We start from the raw sequence: 18,252 nt of genomic DNA on the forward strand, positions 1-18,252 counted from the left end.
ATCTCTTTGACCTTTTCAGTCCCTATCCCTGCTTGATCAAACATTTCCTGCAAATATTGATTTCTCAGCATTACTGGGGTTCCAACAACTATCAGCCGGTTGACCACGGCCGACCGACAACCCCACGATGGATCAACATGATGACTTTGATAGTGTGTCTTGGAAGCACGACCCAGACAGTGATGTCTCACGGCCAACAACTGCAAGTACAGATGCCGCAGAACCCAGTGAAACTCACCACGACTCCAATGGCAAGCGGAGAATGAGCTCCGCCCAAGAAGAGCCCCAGGCCGGCCCGCTAGCTGACGCCGTCGACCTGGCGGGCATCGGCGATGGAGTTCTTGAGTGCCAAGTGGACTCTCCGCTTAAAGAAAATGACGGAACAAAAGATGCATATATCTCGTACCTGGTTACCACACATGTATGCTTTCTTCTTTGCATATACTGTCGGGGAGTTGAGGTGCAACTGCTGCCTTGACCTCTTGCCATCTGTATCTTTTCAAAAGGGCCATAACTGACATATTTAGACCGACTTCAAATCATTCCAGAAACCCGAATTTACTGTTCGAAGGCGCTTCACAGACTTCTACTTCCTATACAAGACGCTCTATCGCGAATACCCGGCATGCGCGGTGCCGCCGCTCCCGGACAAGCACAAGATGGAGTACGTGCGGGGAGACCGGTTCGGCCCGGAGTTCACAACGCGACGAGCTTGGTCGCTGCATCGATTCTTGAAACGTTTGACGCTTCACCCTGTGCTTCGGCGGGCGCCTCTTCTCACTATCTTCTTGGAATCGCCGGACTGGAATGCGCATATGCGCCTGCACTCAACACGGGTATCAACAAATACCGGATCGGATAGTGCAGCTACTGGTATCTTCGATAACTTTACTGATTCCTTTGTCAACGCCTTCTCTAAAGTGCACAAGCCGGACCGGCGCTTTATCGAGGTGCGAGAGAAGGCTGATAAGCTCGACGAAGACCTGTCACATGTAGAGAAGACCGTGGCACGAGTTGCGCGGCGTGAATCCGATCTGGAGACAGACTATGCCGAGCTTGCGACACAGTTCCGCAAACTCGTCCCGTTAGAGCCTGCTATCGAGATGCCACTGCAGGTCTTCGCAGCTTCAGTGGAAGAGACCGCGCGCGGGATGCGGGGCTTGAAGGACCACACCGACCAGAACTATCTGGGATCGCTGCGCGATGCTGAGTCGTATATCATGTCCCTCAAGTCCCTGCTGAAGACACGCGAACAGAAACAGCTCGATTTCGAAGCCTTGGTCGATTACCGCAATAAAGCCGTGACTGAACGTGACTCTCTGGCTGCCAACCCAGCTGCTTACTACGCCTCAAACCCGCTCACCTCCTCCCCAGCATCTTTCATCCGCTCCAAAATGGAGGACATGCGCGGCGTGGACCACGAACAGTCCCGCCGCGAGCGTGTACGAAAGCTTGAGCTCCGCATTGACGAATTGACCCGCGAGGTCGAGTCCGCCAAGACTACATCCGAGATGTTCGACGAGGAGGTCATCCGCGAAGTCGCAGATTTCGAACGTATCAAGGCGGTCGAGTTCCGAGATGGACTTGGTTCCTTTGCCGATTCACACATCGAGTTCTACCAGGGCGTGCTCTGTACATGGGAACGGTTTGTAGCAGAGATGGAAGGTGAAGCTGAACCCGGGCATGACTCTGATGCGGCTGCTATCGGAGCCATTTAGCTATTTCAGTCTAAGCATGCTTGAGTTATTACCCGGGCCGAGTCTGATATAGCAGTTCATGTCTGTTACTTTCGCTAGCTTATTCCGCGTTTCATACCCGCAATACCATCATAACTCTTCATTTATTCAGATATGCAGTCACCTAGGGAGTCAAATCTATAGCAAATGAAGTAGAAATTCCGATCACCTAAACTTGCATGTGTTAAAAAGGTCGAGAGCCATTAAAAAGATGAGATAGATTCACATAAGCAGCGTGAACATAGCCGCGGAGCTGTATGGGCAGTTAATATTGTTTGTACTGTTTGCACTGAATATCCCTCTTCGATCATCCGATTCAACTTCCAATAGATCACCAAACACAATGCGTCCAATCTCCAGAGCTGTCCTTCGGCCGTATGTGTGCCCAACCTGCCGGCATGGAATTACCGCCGGTCGGCGCCGATTTGGGTCTAAATCAGACTCCCCTGAGCTCTTCGATGTGGTTTGTGTTGGAGGCGGGCCCGCGGGCCTAGGGCTATTGGCCGCACTTCGTATGTATAACACAATGCAGATAAGCAGGGCATATGCTGATACAATGTTACTACAGGAGCATCGCCTATCACTTCAAAGCTCAAAGTCGCCCTTATTGAGAGCCAAGATCTCCGCAAAGCCAAAGCCTGGGACCTCGAACCGAACCAGTTCTCCAACAGAGTCAGCAGCTTGACCCCCTCGACCGTGTCATTCCTGCGTAGCATTGGCGCATACGATCAGCTCGATGTCAATCGCGTGCAAGAATACCAAGATATGCAGGTCTGGGACGGCCAAACCGGATCCCGAATATCATTCGATTGGTCAATGGAGACATCCCCATTCGAAGAAATGCGCACCGTAGCAACAATGACCGAGAACGCGAACCTGGTACGCGCCCTACTGCGCCGAATCGCCGACTCAGGAGACGAGAACCTCTCCCTCTTCTCAAACTCAACAGTCGCCTCCATCGAAAACGGCTCAGACCTCAAACCCGAAGGTCCCGACCTCTCAGCCTGGCCAGTCGTCACCGTCAAGCCTACAGGCCCAGCCGCAGAAACAGAGACACCAAAGCGCATCGCCGCCCGTCTCCTCGTCGGCGCAGACGGAATAAACAGCCCCGTCCGCTCCTTCGCAGACATCCCCACCCAAGGCTGGGACTACGGCCGCCACGGCATCGTCGCATCCCTCGCTCTCGCAGAGCCAGCAACCCAGCCCTTCCCGGCCTCAAAGCGCACAGCCTACCAACGCTTCCTCCCCGCTCTCGGCGGGCCAATCGCTCTCCTCCCCCTGCCAAATAACCACGCAACCCTCGTCTGGTCGACAACACCCGAGAACGCAGCTTACCTAAAGTCCCTCCCAACCCCGGCCTTCCTCGCCATGGTCAACGCAGCCTTCCGTCTTGACATGACAGATCTAACCTACATGATGGGCATGCAATCCTCTTCCTCCTCTTCTTCCGATTCAACCCACTCCCACCAAGACGAACTCACCTGGCGCGTCCAGCACACCCAGCTCCCATCCCAAATCCCTCCCCCAGCAACAGCCGTGCAGACAGGAACAGTCGCTTCCTTCCCTCTGCGCTTCAGACACGCAGCGCAGTATGTCTCGCCGCGTATTGCGCTCGTCGGCGACGCAGCGCATGTCATCCACCCGCTCGCTGGACAGGGTCTGAACCTCGGTCTGGCGGATGTTGCTTCGCTATCGAAGACTATTCAGTATGCTGTCTCGCATGGTATGGATGTAGGTGACTTGCTTACTCTCGAGCGATACTCGTCTGAGCGGTACTTGCCCAATGCGAAGATCGGGGGTGCTTGCGATCTTCTGCATAAAATGTATAATGTTCCGGGTGAAGGGCCCATTACTTGGGCGCGCAGTCTTGGACTAGGTGTCGTTGATCGGTTGCCTTTTGTTAAGTCGTTCTTGATGAAGAATGCTGAGGGGTATTAGGGTGTTGTTGTTGAGTGTATATGTATGGTCTTTTCTTCTGTGTATTGTACTTCTAGTCGTTTTCATATGCAAGCCTTTTCTATATTGAGTTGTGATGTTCCTTTGCTTTCAAACATGACTTGAATCGTCTTGAAAGGGTCAAATATATGCTGCGTGGTTATAATATACAACCTATATCAAACCAAAGCGAAGGGAAATGCAATGAATTGGGTATTTTGGTAATTCCTCTAAAGACATCAACCCTCATATTTGAAAAAATATCTTTAGTCCTTTTTCTCTCAACAATAACCCCCCCCCCAGTCCTTTTGATAGGCCGTCGAGCTCCAAGCCCGACAATGCAAGAGATCTACATAATTTTAGGGTAACATAGCAACCCCTCTGAAAAACACGCTCTAAAAGGAAAACAAAATGAAAAATGCACACCTACAACTGTTTAATCACTTAAACGCTGGTGCCCTGCAACTGCTGTGCCAGAGAGGAGACAGCGCCTTGCTGCTTCTTAGCAAGACGGGTTTGAAGCTCGGGAACCAGGGAGGAAAGCTCAACCTCGACACCCTCCTTCTCGGGGTGTCCGTCGGGCAGACCCATCTCCTTGATACGGCACTTGCCGGCAGCGAGCTCTTCCTCGCCGAGAATGATACCGAAGGGAATGGCGCCTTGTTCGGCGGCCTTGAACTGCTGGGGCAGCTTGGGCTTCAACTTGTAGGAGAACTCAGCCTGGAGACATGCATGTTAGTGATTATTCAATTAGACTAGTATCAACGGAAGTGGAAGGCTTACCTTGATACCAGCGCTCCACAGCTTCTGGCAGATTTCCATACGCTCCTTCAACATTCCGCCGAAGCCCTTACCACCGAAGGCCATGACGTAGGCATCGACCTCACTGCTGCGAAGGGCATCGGCCTTCTGCTCGCGCTCAATGCGTGCCTTGGTGATGGAAAAGATACGGTCGACACCGAATGAGATTCCAACACAGGGGATCTGCGCTCTGGGCTGGAACATGCTGACCAGGTTATCGTAACGACCACCGGCAGCGACACTGCCAACGCCGAGAGTGGGGTCGTTGGATCGGTCCTCTTCCTCGGAGGGCTGCTTGGACTTGCCCTTCTTGGCCTTTACGGCCTTCTGTGCCTCTGGGGCATCGGCCTGCACACCAGCCGAACCCTCGGTGACAACCTCGTAGATGACACCGGTGTAGTAATCCAGACCACGGGCAAGGGACATGTCGAAAGAGATCTTATCCAACACGCCGAATGCCTCGAGGTAGTCCATCATCAAAGCCATTTCCTCCAGACCGGCCTTGGCGGAGGCATTGGCGTTGAGGGCCTCATCCTTCAGGAGAGAGTCGAGCAGCTCGCGCGAGCCCTTGTTCATAACGTATTTCTCAATACGATCCGCAACCTCGGGGTCAAGACCCTTATCGTCGACCATTTCCTTGCGCACATCCGCCCACGGCATCTTGTCCAACTTGTCGACCGCACTGGAGATAGGTCGGAGCTTGTCCTCGGGCACACCACAGACGGCAAAGACCCCGTCCAGGATCTTGCGGTGGTTAAGCTTGATGGTGTAGCGGCCGCTCCAGCCGAGCTCCTCGAAGACCTCGCTGACGATACGCAGGATCTCGGCATCGGGAACCATGGCGTCGAAGGTACCGGCGATATCGAAGTCACACTGGTAGAACTCACGCATGCGGCCCTTGTTGATGGCGGGCTGGTCGCGGCGGTAGACCTTGGCGATGTGGTAGCGCTTGATGCTGGTGATGTGGCTGTTCATGGCGAGCCAGCGCGCAAACGGCACTGTCAAGTCGTAGCGCAGGGAGCAGATCTCGCCACCTTGGTCCTTCAGGTCGTAGATGAGCTTGGAGTCCTCGCCATATTTGCCAGCCAAGATCTCGCGCAGCTCGAAGACGGGGGTGTCTAGGGCGGTACCGCCGTGGCGCTTGAAGACGTTGGAGATGGTGGTGAAAATGCGGTCTCGGAGGAGGGCATCGGAGCCGGACCAATCCTTGGTGCCCTTGGGGGTCTTGAGGTTGAATGTCGTACCCTTGTCTTTCCCCATTGTGATTGTGATTATTTGAGCGGAGCGATGGGAGGAGGAAAACTGGCGAGTGCGGCGGGGATAAATTATTTGGTGGGGGATGGTGGGGGCAAGGATATTATTTTTATTCGAGGTGACTCGACGGTTCTGCAGGGAAAGGCAATGAGTCAGGCGAGAAATGGGAGTCCGACCAAATGGATTGGCGATTGCTCGTTGTACGGAGCGCAAGGGAATAGGAATAGACGGCATAAAAAAGAACGAAGAACGGCGCTGCAAAACAAAATTATTTGGGTTCATCCCGGGCATCTCCTGGTCTCCTGAGGCATCGGCTGGTTCGGGGATTCTGTCTGTTTGAGGGTTATTCTTCCGATGGGTTTATCCGGGCCAAACCCTTTCAAAATGTTCCATCAACTCATCTCTGTCTTTTCTTTCTTGCAAGAAAGGGTTATGATGTGTCAAAGGAATCCCTTGGAAGTATGCAAATGCTCCCTTCTGTGATCTGTCATATCTCTTTACCACCTAACTATCTATGTCTACTATGTACAGAGTACAACGTAGCTTACTGACAAACCAGACTCTGTAAAAACAAAGATATACCTGTTATAGAAGAAATATTAAGCCTTCAGGCGTTGTCGCCGAGTTCTAGACTTCCCCGGATCTGCTTGCAACTTGGGTTGGAAATAAAACCCGAGGTCTTTGAGGCGGGAAATGCTCTTTCCTCTTTGGGACGGGGGGCCTGCCTAGGCACATTCCAGTGTACATATGTAGTCATCCTTGTACAGCCCTTGGCCTGATATCGTATGCGGAACGGAGTATATAGTACATTGTACATACATTGTTGTAGAATTGTAGAAATAATTATGACATCGCCAAAATAAATCGCTCAATTCGGGAGAAACCGATCTACTCCACGGTTTCTAACGTCATTTTATCAGAACTGGTTAAATTGATTAAACTGATTAGACTAATACAGTATGGTGTCCACGGGTGGATTGCTTTCCTATCTCAGTATCGGCAAACCCAACTCTATGCGTCTTTTTAACCGCCATACCCCTTGAAAGAAGGTCAACTTTGTATCGCCACCCCCACCATGCACTCCGTATAGCTTTGGTAACGGAGTCTCGCATCACCCGTTAATTAGCCTTTTTTTTTCCTTTTCATGATGTGGTCAGATCATATTTTCGATCAGACGTTGAAGCGTAGGCAGACTCAGATTAGCCAGAGTGCCCCATCGCGGGAACGTGCGTTGTGGTACCGAAAGAATGACTTGGTATTGTTGCCGCCTATTGGATCCCCGCAAGGGGCAGAGTTAAATGCCCAGGTGGTTTAAATGGTTTAAATTGGATTTATACCATTGGATGGAAGAATAGGCTGACGTTAACCCTGGGCACGGAAGCATCCCATGGGAATCCAAATGGCTTCTAGATGGCTTGTCCCCCCTCACATTTCAAAAGAGTTCAGAGGCATGTAAGGAACAGTCACATTTCAACTTTGGAAATGGGTCCACCGCCACCTTTTCTTTTCCCCACGATGGCGATGATCATTGGACGTTGTGGCTACGCCATGCGAGGGGCGGACACGGGCGGACACATGGCCCGTGAGCGAGGGCGGCTTAGAACCAATCACCAAGACGGAGTTCTTGGTTGAATAGAGAGGAGTGCTCTCTCTCCCATGGACGTGGGGGGAGGAGAGCCACTCCGCTGGGGAAACGCGGTTTAGCCAATGGGTATAAGATGGGGCTCCGGTATAGCCGGTGTTTCTATTTTACTAAAAGGAACCTTGGAAATGTTCGACGATGTTATAAGTGTAATAAGTGTTGATAGTCAAGACTAGAAATTCGGCGATTGGACCAGTACCTGCCTTAGGTCTCCACGTGGAGTAGAGAGGCTAAGATGAATGGGGTCAGAGTCAGTAAAGTAGTTTGGAGTTACTTTCTGGATGATTCGGTTGCATTTGTATTACTTTTCTATTGTTACTTCGTACATACTCTGTGTACTCTGTGTACTCTGTACTATGTGTATGTTATATTGTTATTACTTTGTATATTAAAAAAATAATTGGGTCCATTCCAGACAATCCAGACAACTCCCCTCTCAGTCAAATTACCTCTTCTGTCTCTTCTATCTCTTCTTAACTTCTGTAATCTCTCTTTTAATCTCTTTAATCTATTTATCCTTCTTAACCCTCCCCTCCTCAATCCTTCCCCCCTCCCCCCAATACTCCGTACTCAACCTATTAAAACACAAGATTACCCCATAACTCGGACTTCATTCTCTCCCGCCCCCCTCTCATTTCCACCGGACCCCAGAAACCTTATGTGATCAAAACGACACTCACCTTATTTCCCCGGACGCGCTTCATTTCCTTCTTTCTCCCTTCTTCATATGCCGATCACTTGCTGTGATCTCTAAACTCCGAACACTGAGCCTCATCAATGCGGAGTGCGACCGGCCATTAAGCCATCATGAAGTCCCTCTTCTCCAAGGGCTCAAAGAATGGGGTGAGTGACAATACATCCCTACAATACATCCCTACTGCCATGCTCTCTCAATCTGGTAGCACAGCAGATGCTTCGGGCACCCCTCGTGAGACCATTCAGATTGGGACCGCCACTGACTTGCACTTCTTTGCGCAGGCTGCCAACCCCCCGGCTACCGCGCCACCCGTGAAAAAAGACCTCCAGGTACCGCAGATTTCGCCACTAGAAAAGAGGTTACAGGACATGGGATCCATCCGTGGTGATGGGAGTGACAAGTTCTACGGAATGGAAAATGTGAGTTCGCGGACTGACCCGGAGTTGGGATCGCAAAGTCACTAACCGCAATCTCCCACGCCTGTCTAGTATGGAAACACCTGTTACTGCAACTCCATCCTGCAATGTCTCTACTACTCGGTCCCCTTCCGGGAAGCCGTCATCAACTATCCCCAACGCACACCTATGGACAACCTCGAGGCTGCGCTCGCAAAGAACCTACGTTATCAGAACCCGAATGCACACCTCGAAGCCGAGGCACTAGCTGCCAAACAAAAGGCTTCCTCCCCACCATCCGCGCGCCAGGCCGGTGTGCCCCCAAATCCAAACCAGAAACCGGAGGACAAGGATTCACCGGAATACAAGAAGAAGGTAGCACTGCAGACCCTTCCGATTCTAGAAACCAAGAACAATGCGACCAGTTATGGAATGTCCGAGTCCCTTTTCACTTCGCTCAAGGATATCTTCGAATCGGTGGTGGCCAGCCAAGCGCGCATTGGTATCGTTCGCCCACAACAGTTCCTGGACGTTCTACGACGAGAACATGAAATGTTTCGGACCGCCATGCACCAGGATGCGCACGAGTTTTTGAATTTGCTCCTCAATGAGGTGGTGGCCAATGTTGAAACGGAGGCCACGAAGCAATCATTCGCAGAGAAGGCGTTGCCACCAACGGAAAGTGCGGATTCGCTGGGAATGATGCCATCGAGCACGGGTTCGAAGTCACCAAACACTACAAGGTGGGTCCACGAGCTGTTCGAGGGAACTCTGACGTCCGAGACCAAGTGTCTCACTTGTGAAAAGGTCTCACAGCGAGATGAGGTGTTTTTGGATCTATCGGTAGATCTCGAGCAGCATTCATCCGTGACCTCTTGTCTCCGAAAGTTTTCAGCGGAGGAGATGCTTTGTGAGCGCAACAAATTCCACTGCGACAATTGCGGCGGACTGCAAGAAGCGGAAAAGCGGATGAAGATCAAGCGTTTGCCCCGTGTGCTGGCTTTGCATTTGAAGCGTTTCAAATATACAGAGGACTTGCAGCGACTGCAGAAGCTGTTCCATCGTGTCGTCTATCCCTACCATCTTCGCCTGTTTAACACCACAGACGATGCCGAAGATCCAGACCGACTTTATGAATTGTACGCGGTGGTTGTTCACATTGGCGGAGGACCGTATCACGGCCACTACGTTGCCATCATCAAGACCGAAGACCGTGGTTGGCTGCTGTTTGACGACGAGCTCGTGGAACCGGTTGACAAAAGTTATGTTCGTAACTTCTTTGGAGATCGACCTGGATTGGCGTGTGCCTATGTTCTATTCTATCAAGAGACAACTCCCGAGGCTGTCATGCGAGAGCAAGCGCAAGAGAACCAAGCTTCCACGGCCGCTGCAGCTGCAGCTGCAGCTGAAACAAGCGAGTCCGGAAAGTCGAATGGATCTCCCTTCTCACCCCCGCTAGCCCATGCCCAAAGTGCATCACAGGTACCTCCTGAGAATACAATCCCTTTTACCCCCCTCAGCCGAATCCCAACGGCACCCCCGCTCTCTACCTACCCAGAAGAACCGCTGTCGCCCCATCCAACCTCACCGCAGTCCGTTCAACCGCCTCTCCCTCCGATCCCTGACGAACCAGCTCCTCCATTGAGCCCAAAGAAGAGTGATCACCAACTACGGAAGGAACGTCGGGCTATGGAGAAAGAGAAGGATAAGAACGAAAGGCAGCGCCTGAAAGAGCAAGAGTTGCACAACCGAGAAATGCAGCGACGAGAGGCAGAGGAGCTGAAAAAAGCCATCGAGGCCAGCAGGGCCGACACGGGCGATTTTGCCGCTGAGAATGGATCACCAAGGAAGTCGAGCAGTTTCGGCTTTTTGAAACGAGGCAGCCGCAGTATCAGTCATCGACTCAGCAAAGACAAAGAACCCCGGGTCTCAACATCGGATCTCTCGACAGCGCCGCTTCTTCCAGAAGTTGTGTCAGAAGCATCTTTCAAGGAGGCAGAGCCGGCCCAGCCAGTCCCCAAACCAGTTCAGTCACCGATTTCTTCTCCGAGAAACTTCCCACCTATCTCCAACCCTAAGCAACCCAAGCAACCCATCCGAACCCCCGAGCCCTTGGCCAAAGACTTGGCCAAAGACCAACACACCAATCATACAAGGCCCGGCCATACACCTCGATGGAGATCTTTCAGTTTCAAGAAAGTGACATAAACTACAATCAGTGTTTTTTCTTTTGCTTCTTCAGACAGCACTTGCTTCCGTTTTTCTCACATCTTCGGCTCGACTTTCACGGAGATACCCCCTATCATCTTGCACATATGAGCGTAAATTTTTGCTTCTGCACATAGCTTCCTTGAGTGGATGTACTATCATGTTCTTATGATCTGCGCTTCTCCATCTTCCCATTCTCCTGTGGAAGTCCTCGCTCCCATCCGGGGTATTTCCGCAGCCATGTCTTCCTAGACTTTGGATCTCAGATCCTCTCCGGTTCTATTCTCTTCCCCTTGCTTTTTATCACTTTCCCCACTGTATCTTGCTGTTTGGTTTGTATTTTTCTTTCTCTTGCTGTCATTGCTTTTCACACCACTGCCACTTTTTGTATCATGTACAACGGCGTGATACCTACACTGACAGGATCGAAGCCTGGCAGGTTTGCGAAAAGAGGCGTATCGGGTTTGCTTTCCTTTTGCTGGCGAGCGTGGGTCTTTTATCGGATTTGGGCGTTTTGAACTGTTTCTTACATATCTCATTGCAAGTCATGAGCGAATCTTCTCTTTTTTTTTAGCATGTGTTCGGTCTGTTCCTCCAACTTCTGCGTACATGCGTACATGCAGTGATTCAGCTTTCGACTTGTTTGCTGTCATATCCCGGTCCTCTATACATGGCGAATGGCCGGTCATGAACTCGAAGAGAACAAATACAGGATACAGGTTTGCTATGCCGTTACAAAGAAGAAAAAAAACCATAAACACAGCCTCCTAACTCCACGTAAACCACGTCTCGATCATGTGTCCATTGCGGTTCTAGCATTTTAGTGGGTATATAGATAGGTACAGGCGGAAGTAATCAAAACGAACTCAAGGTGAGGATGGGTTTGTTCGCATGCCACCACTGTTCCTGTCACCCTCAAGCAATGACTCGGCGCAACATAAAGTAGATGCCTGGCAGCGGTGTTCCGGTCCTGTTACAGACATAACCCAGTCCCACCTCTGCTCCCAGTATGGCTCCTTGCTCGTGTAGATCGTGCCGCGTTTCTCGCTTAGGCGTCATTAATGATATAGATGTCTGATTCTGGATGGCTCGTTGGAAAGGGGGAAGTCACAGCGCAAGTTGTAGTGAACAGCTATGTAGGTTGGCAGACAGCAGGGTATGTAGCTAACTATGTAGCTATGGTCGCAACGGATCCGTGAGGGAGATCGACGGCGTGGAGGAAATAGTGAAAAAAGACGAATTTAACCAAGAATCAGCTCGTAGACAATGATGACCGTGTTGATGACGATAAGGGGTACTGGATTGTTGCATATGTTAGCTATTCCGTCGGGCTAAGGCTGGCGTATCTCATTTTATTGGAGCAGAGCAGAGTGCGACTAGTTCCAGGTTCATAAAAGCTATCACACAAATCCAAGCAAAAGACTGGCCTTGGTTTATATTGGGCTGCGGGGAGGTGGTTGGGGGATTGGGAAACGTACTCCGCATGACAGTCCGCACACTGGCGATTAAGTTGACGGACTTGGCTTTCACGCTTGTGCTATCGTATGTCGCGCCGAAGCCCGGGTCTGCTTGCGTGCGACCCCATCCAACTGTATATTTCCGACATTCGTTAGCTTCTTATTGTTCTTGACGTAGCTGGGGAGGGGGGGGGGACATACCGCGCGCTAGGAAGCGGTCCTCGGAGAGGACGGCGATGGCATTGATGATGAGGACAATGACTGGGAGTTAGGATATTAGTATAAGCTGGAGAATGAGGATAACAAGTAACATACCATAGAACAGCTTCCCAAGACCGAAGAAAAACATCTTTGCGGGTTGAGGAAGATGTCAAAAAGGTGAAGGGCTGAAGTGCGGGAGGCGCCAGATCTCCGGATTAACACTCTTTCTCGGATGCAGTCACCATGGGATATAGTTCGTTCGCTCTATACAAGAACACAAAGCAGATAAGCTAACTGGAGTCTTTTTTTGTAGCATTTGCGATTCTCGCTCTTCTCTTCCCGGCATTGATTATCCTTCATCTCTTCGTTGCGCCATACACCAAAGTCGAGGAGTCGTTCCACGTACAGGCTGTACATGATATCTTGGCCAACGGGTTGCCAAATGGCTTTAAGGACCTAAACATCAACCGCGCCGACTATGACCATTTTTCTTTCCCTGGGGCTGTTCCTCGGAGCGCCGTTGGCGCTGCGGCGCTCGCTATGCTCTCGAAGCCCGTGATCTTGTTTAATGAAGGGATCAACCGACAGATACTAGGTACGACGTGGATGTATACTGCTATAGATATCCAACCAAGCTAACACCGACATCCAGCTCGAGCTATCCTGGGCTTGGTCAACGCCCTCTCTCTAGCAGTTTATGCGAGAGGTCTGCGCCGTAGCTTCGGCCAGCCAGCAGCTATCTGGTATATCCTACTCCAAGCAAGCCAGTTCCACTTGATATTCTACGCCTCAAGGCCACTATCAAACATGTTCGCCTTCAGCATCACAACCCTAGCAATGTGTCTACTCCTCCCAAATCCTCATTCAAGAGCACAAGACCAAAAGCAAAGCAGCCTTGCACTAGCCCTCCTCACAACCGCAGGCGTAGTCTTCCGCTCCGAACTAGCCCTCCTAGTTGGAACACAGACTCTCTTCCTCCTAGCAACAAGGCGAATCAACCTCACACACACCATCATCGCAGGCCTAATAGGCCTAACAACCGGCCTAACCCTGACAGTCTCTCTCGACAGCACATTCTGGCAAACCTTCCCCCTCTGGCCGGAATTCGAAGCCTTCCGCTTCAACGTTCTAGCAGGCCAATCCTCAGGATGGGGCACAGAACCATGGTTATTCTACTTCCTAAACTCCCTCCCCCGTCTCCTCTTCAACCCCCTCTCCTACCTCCTCGCCATCCCAGTCGCCCTACGACAACCAGCAACGCGATCCCACGCCCTGGCCTTTCTAATCCCGGCGCTTTCTTTCGTCGCACTCTACAGCTTCCAGCCACACAAGGAATGGCGTTTTATCGTTTACATCATCCCATCTCTTACGGCAGTAGCAGCCCTCGGCGCCGCGTATCTCTGGACGCATCGCTCGCGCTCTGTTTTCGCCCGTCTGGCGACTCATGCTCTGGTTATCTCCACGCTCGTCGTCTTCTGTCTGTCGAATTTCGTGCTCCTTCCGGCCTCGGCGGCGAATTACCCCGGTGGTCAGGCGATCGATGCTATGCATATTCAACACTCGATCCTCCATGATACGGACTTGCATTCTGGGAAGATCAATGCTCCTATTAATGTTTACTTGGGTAATCTCGCCTGCCAAACGGGTGTAACGCGCTTCTTGCAACAATCACCTTCGTCGGGGTGGGTATATGACAAAACTGAAGACAAGGACGTTAAATCCACTAGTGCGTTCTGGGACCGGTTTGAATATGTCGTTGTTGAGGCGGATTACGAGGCGGAGTTCATGGATGCTGATGAGACGAGTCTCCGGCGTGCGCTCCCTGCTTCGGGCTGGGAGAGGATGCTTGTTGTAGATTCTTTTGCGGGGATTTCGGTTTTGAGACCTGGGATTCCTGCTAGTGGAACTGCTGAAAGACGTGTTGTTGGTGCTGTTGCGGGTGACCGTGCTGTTGATTTGTTTGAGCGTCTGCGTGAGTATGTGAGGAAGACTGTGTTGCGTGGGTGGTGGGTTGAGATTAAGATGAGGCCGAGAGTTCAGGTGTTGAAACGGGTGAGACAGGGATTTAATCTTTAGTAAAGATATAGAAGTGTTGTGTTCTAGTCTATCTAACGTCTTTACACTTATGTTACCATGTAGTAAGGCGTTATTAAAAAAAAGAAACGGCGCCATCTGTTATGGAACTGATATTAACAATTGAAGATAACTACAACATGCCCTCAAACATTCGACGCATATGCAAACTGGGTATTATTCATCAAACCTCTGCCCGAGACAGAGCAGATCAAAAAAGATAGACACAAGAAATGGATTACAATGCCGCGGGACCTTCAAAACGCGCCAGACGAGACTCCAAGTCACGCACCCAGGGCTCGACAGTCTCTACATTAGAGCGCAGAGCAGCTTCACCCTGCTGCATCTTCTCTTCGACGGTCGTCAGACCGTCACGCCACTGCTCGATCTCTGATGCCATCTCGGCATGGCGCTTTTCGAGCTCGTTGAGCGAGTCCGCGGCGTGGGCTGCGCCGGCGTGGCAGGCGCGCAGAGACCGCAGACGCTCGAGGACGCTGGGCAGCAGGGGGTGCAAGGACTGGATGGTTGGGAGGGTTGTGTAGAGGGCTTGGATCTTGGCGGCGTGGTCATCATCGGTTGATGCTTCTAGTGCAGGGACGACGTCGGCGTCGGAACTTGCTAGACGGGCGTTGTGGACGGCCTTTGCGGCTTCGAAGGCTTTTCTACGGGCTGCGGTGAGTGCCTCGGCGTCCGTGGTCAACTTTCGGACTCGTGTGGAGAGAGCTTCCAGGTGTGGGGTTGTCATTCCTGGTGCGGCATTGGCTACTCCGGGCGTTGCGGATGCTGGGTTCGTGCCGACGAGAAGTCCGGTCAATGCTGAGAGGCGGGAGGTGAGCTGGTCCAGAGCGGGGAGGACTGGGTGGGATGTTGACTCGTGGATGCCGTCGACGACGAAGGGATTGGAAGCACTTGAGATACCGATGGAGCTTTCAAGAAGTGCTAGGCGGCTGTCGAATGCGGCCGCGTGAGAGAGGATTCCTGCCGAAGAGGCAGCTGGGGCTGGCACGGTGGAGACTGCCTTTGACGCATCGGCTGAGGATTCTGTCTTTGGGTCTGTAGCAGAGCTAGTCTCAGATCCAAGCTTCTGGGACAGCAAAGCCGCAGCCGAGTGTGACGAGCTCGCCGCACCTCGCGAAGCATGCAGATTGTCCAGAGCGCGACTCAACTCCGCAACACCATCGCCCAGGTTCTCTCCTGACTTTTCAACTGCGGCAGCACCCTGCAATCCATTTCCGATCTCTGTGCTGTCGGTTTTGTTGGCCATTTCCACCTTGAGATCTTCGACCTCCCTCCGCAGCCGCGCAAGTCTCCGGTCAAGCGACTCGTCCTCGCTGTCACTCAGATCACCAACCTCCTCTACTCCGTCCTCGCGTCTCCGCCGACGACGGCGGCTCATGCTCTTACTCCGGTAAGCCTGACGCTTCATGGAAATGCTATCTGAGAAATTGACATCGCGAGCGTCCACGGCTGCACCCATGAAGTGCATACGCGCCTGGTCCGGGTTGACACCCTCGCGGTCAATGTCGGAGTTTGAGCCTGCATCGTCATGATCGGAGTCTGTGCGGATAGTGGCAGTCTAGACAGCATCAGTGATTAGGTCCAATGACGTCTTGTTGGTATGGAATTGGCGGACTCACGGGCAAGGTGGATGCTTCGTCGGTCAAGTCGGGGGTTTCATAGATATCCGGGGATGGGTCCTAGGTCACAGTTAGTGGAAAGGCTAGTGGATATTAACAGCCGGCATTTCTCACTAGATCAGGAAGACCGGCATATTTCTTATTGAAAGACATGATTGGATTGTAGTTCTCCAAATGTATAGTAAACACCGAACTCTGGCTCCAGAATCACATGTACAGTCAGCAGATCAGGTGACCTTAGCCTCGGATTCGAGAACAAACACATGCAATTGACGCAATTGGCCTTAAAGCCCATTGATTGTCCAAGACAACTATATATTAGGTGACATCGCTAGGAGGTTTCTCTCTTTTTTTTCTTGTATCCCCTAGAAGTTCAAATTTCTCTTCAACTGACCAAATCGTCCTTTCGTTGCTCATCAACTTCCCCCCCACCATCCCCGCATTTCATCTTCAACCTCTACTATACAACTTATACTCCTACATCAACCTTCAAGATGGCCGCCCCTACTGATGTTACTATCCAGAACCTGAGTGGAAAATGGGAGATGGTAAACCTAGCCAAACCTCCAAAAAACAAAGTCAAATTGAATACTCACATGTGTTAACAGGACTCAACCCACTCTGACCCATCAGACCCTCTTCTCTCTCTGGTATGCAATCCCCAAGCCCTAACCGGCCTTCCCGCCAAGTTACCCCAAATATAAAACAGCCAAGCCTCTCACAACCCCTGTCCCAACTTCCCTCCAATCATACAAATTCATAATAACACTATTATTTATCCCCCCACCCTGCACTATACCATACATAACCTACATACATAACCCATCCAACAACCCCACTAACAAACCAAAACAGCAAGGTGTCGGCTGGGTTACACGCAAGGCCCTCTCCTACGCAACAGTGACAGTCAACTTGCACCAGTACGCCGACAGCGAGAACCCCACTCTCATCCACGTCGACGCACAGCAAGTAATCACAGGTGGTATCCAAGGCACCAAGGAAGAGCGCAAGCTCGACTGGAATGAGCGCGAGCACGTCGACCACATCTTCGGCACGCTGAAGGGTCGCTCGCGCCACATCGCCGCCGCTAAGAGTGAAGATGGCGCTGTGCGTCCTGTCATCGAGATCCAGACTAAGGTCGGCTCGCCTGAGGCTGATGCTAAGGTGCAGAAGTTCCTTACTGGAGAGACTCTTATTGATGGATCGAAGAGTGAGGGTTTCCTTGCTGAGGAAGGTGAGGGTGCGTTCTTGCAGAGCTTTGTGATCAATGAGAGCGCTGGCTGGACTGCGGAGCAGGTTTGGGGCTTTGAGATTGTTGATGGTGAGAGACGTCATACTCGTCGGGTGGTTGTTGTTAAGAATGGGAAGGCTGCGTCTGCTAGACTTGTTTACGCTTTTAAGGAGCGTAGGGCTGAGGAGTAAATGTCTTTACTCGTGTATTTTTTCTTGGGTTTTGGTTTCTTAGCTTGCTATGAAGCATACGTCAATATAACATCCAACCCGGCCAATTGATTTTAATTGATGATACTACATATTTAGGGAAGTCTTGTACTAAATCATCTTTGTGATTATACCTCTAGGGCGATGTACATAGGCAGGTAGGCCTGGAGGGTCTAATGGAGCTGGTGTCCACGATTAGGGTTAGAGTGAGATAATGATGAAGTAGAAAGTGAAAAGATGAATTAAATTGTGAAGTCATTGGAAAAGGAAGGGTAAAAAGGATAGAGTAGAAGGAGACTCAAACATCAGCATCACCAGTGTCCATTTCTTCTCCATCAGAGTTAAGATTCATACGAATCTGGATTTTTTTTCATCCGGACCTTCTGTGATGGAGGGCACTTCTGCCAACTTGTTGGAGGGCTTGCAGGGCTATTCTTCCTCTTCCTCGTGCGTTGTGGCGGGATGTAGCATGGGATTGGGCCGAGTGGCTGCTGGTATTGCCTATACCGCAACACCTCCGTAGACCGAGCCCTATTGTGACCAGTTAGTATCAATATCCCAATATTGCTACCAAGATGCATATAGTTATGGCTTCGTACCGCAATGTTGATAACTGGCGAGCTACGCCCCGCCGTTTCCACCACCGTACTTCCCAATGATGGCGGGTCTCCTTTCCTAGGACCCTGTCATGTCACGCACTATATATACCGGAGCCTGGACTATCTGAGCGTAATGCTCAGATATAGTGGTCTTTTCAGATGTCTTTTCAGATGTAT

At 51.3% G+C, this 18,252-nt stretch overlaps 8 protein-coding genes across 8 annotated transcripts; 5 read left to right on the plus strand and 3 right to left on the minus strand.

The window, feature by feature from the left end:
• Nucleotides 1-127: 127 nt before the first annotated feature.
• On the plus strand, nt 128-1,718 carry N7455_012438 (sorting nexin-4; the record flags this gene model as incomplete). The annotated part of the gene is made up of 2 exons (XM_040952538.2): nt 128-421; nt 528-1,718. The coding sequence occupies 2 exons, from the start codon at nt 128-130 to the stop codon at nt 1,716-1,718; spliced, it is 1,485 nt and encodes a 494-aa protein (XP_040816935.2).
• Nucleotides 1,719-2,079: 361 nt separating this feature from the next.
• N7455_012439 (putative ubiquinone biosynthesis monooxgenase (Coq6)) lies at nt 2,080-3,674 on the plus strand (the record flags this gene model as incomplete). The annotated part of the gene is made up of 2 exons (XM_040952694.2): nt 2,080-2,248; nt 2,305-3,674. The coding sequence occupies 2 exons, from the start codon at nt 2,080-2,082 to the stop codon at nt 3,672-3,674; spliced, it is 1,539 nt and encodes a 512-aa protein (XP_040816969.2).
• Nucleotides 3,675-3,936: 262 nt separating this feature from the next.
• Nucleotides 3,937-6,017, minus strand: N7455_012440 (histidine--tRNA ligase; the record flags this gene model as incomplete). The annotated part of the gene is made up of 2 exons (XM_040952685.2): nt 3,937-4,391; nt 4,455-6,017. The coding sequence occupies 2 exons, from the start codon at nt 6,015-6,017 to the stop codon at nt 4,116-4,118; spliced, it is 1,839 nt and encodes a 612-aa protein (XP_040816806.2). The 3' UTR covers nt 3,937-4,115.
• Nucleotides 6,018-8,175: 2,158 nt separating this feature from the next.
• Nucleotides 8,176-10,668, plus strand: creB (uncharacterized protein; the record flags this gene model as incomplete). The annotated part of the gene is made up of 2 exons (XM_040952489.2): nt 8,176-8,484; nt 8,554-10,668. 2 exons carry the CDS (start codon nt 8,176-8,178, stop codon nt 10,666-10,668), a joined length of 2,424 nt encoding a protein of 807 aa, XP_040816911.2.
• Nucleotides 10,669-11,909: 1,241 nt separating this feature from the next.
• Nucleotides 11,910-12,474, minus strand: N7455_012442 (YOS1 family protein; the record flags this gene model as incomplete). The annotated part of the gene is made up of 4 exons (XM_040952516.2): nt 11,910-11,965; nt 12,147-12,257; nt 12,327-12,386; nt 12,441-12,474. The coding sequence occupies 4 exons, from the start codon at nt 12,472-12,474 to the stop codon at nt 11,910-11,912; spliced, it is 261 nt and encodes an 86-aa protein (XP_040817023.1).
• Nucleotides 12,475-12,569: 95 nt separating this feature from the next.
• Nucleotides 12,570-14,402, plus strand: N7455_012443 (dolichyl-P-Man:Man(7)GlcNAc(2)-PP-dolichol alpha-1,6-mannosyltransferase; the record flags this gene model as incomplete). Its single annotated transcript, XM_065606885.1, has 3 exons — nt 12,570-12,579; nt 12,640-12,921; nt 12,979-14,402. The coding sequence occupies 3 exons, from the start codon at nt 12,570-12,572 to the stop codon at nt 14,400-14,402; spliced, it is 1,716 nt and encodes a 571-aa protein (XP_065460051.1).
• A 235-nt stretch (nt 14,403-14,637) lies between these two features.
• On the minus strand, nt 14,638-16,189 carry N7455_012444 (uncharacterized protein; the record flags this gene model as incomplete). The annotated part of the gene is made up of 3 exons (XM_040952631.2): nt 14,638-15,975; nt 16,037-16,096; nt 16,151-16,189. The coding sequence occupies 3 exons, from the start codon at nt 16,187-16,189 to the stop codon at nt 14,638-14,640; spliced, it is 1,437 nt and encodes a 478-aa protein (XP_040816989.2).
• Nucleotides 16,190-16,384: 195 nt separating this feature from the next.
• N7455_012445 (uncharacterized protein) lies at nt 16,385-17,541 on the plus strand. The gene is made up of 3 exons (XM_040952827.2): nt 16,385-16,584; nt 16,645-16,686; nt 16,892-17,541. The coding sequence occupies exons 1-3, from the start codon at nt 16,531-16,533 to the stop codon at nt 17,456-17,458; spliced, it is 663 nt and encodes a 220-aa protein (XP_040817047.1). The 5' UTR covers nt 16,385-16,530; the 3' UTR covers nt 17,459-17,541.
• The last annotated feature ends 711 nt before the right edge of the window (nt 17,542-18,252 follow it).

The sequence above is a fragment of the Penicillium solitum genome (assembly GCF_028829755.1).
Source record: "Penicillium solitum strain IBT 25940 chromosome Unknown utg000009l_segment0_segment0, whole genome shotgun sequence".
Classification (NCBI taxonomy): Eukaryota; Fungi; Ascomycota; class Eurotiomycetes; order Eurotiales; family Aspergillaceae; genus Penicillium; species Penicillium solitum.

Coding starts and splice junctions, on each gene's coding strand:
- N7455_012445 (XM_040952827.2), top strand. CDS start 16,531: ATGGCCGCCCCTACTGATGTTACTATCCAGAACCTGAGTGGAAAATGG. Junction 16,585..16,644: donor TGAGTGGAAAATGGGAGATG/GTAAACCTAGCC, acceptor ATGTGTTAACAG/GACTCAACCCACTCTGACCC. Junction 16,687..16,891: donor CAGACCCTCTTCTCTCTCTG/GTATGCAATCCC, acceptor AAACCAAAACAG/CAAGGTGTCGGCTGGGTTAC.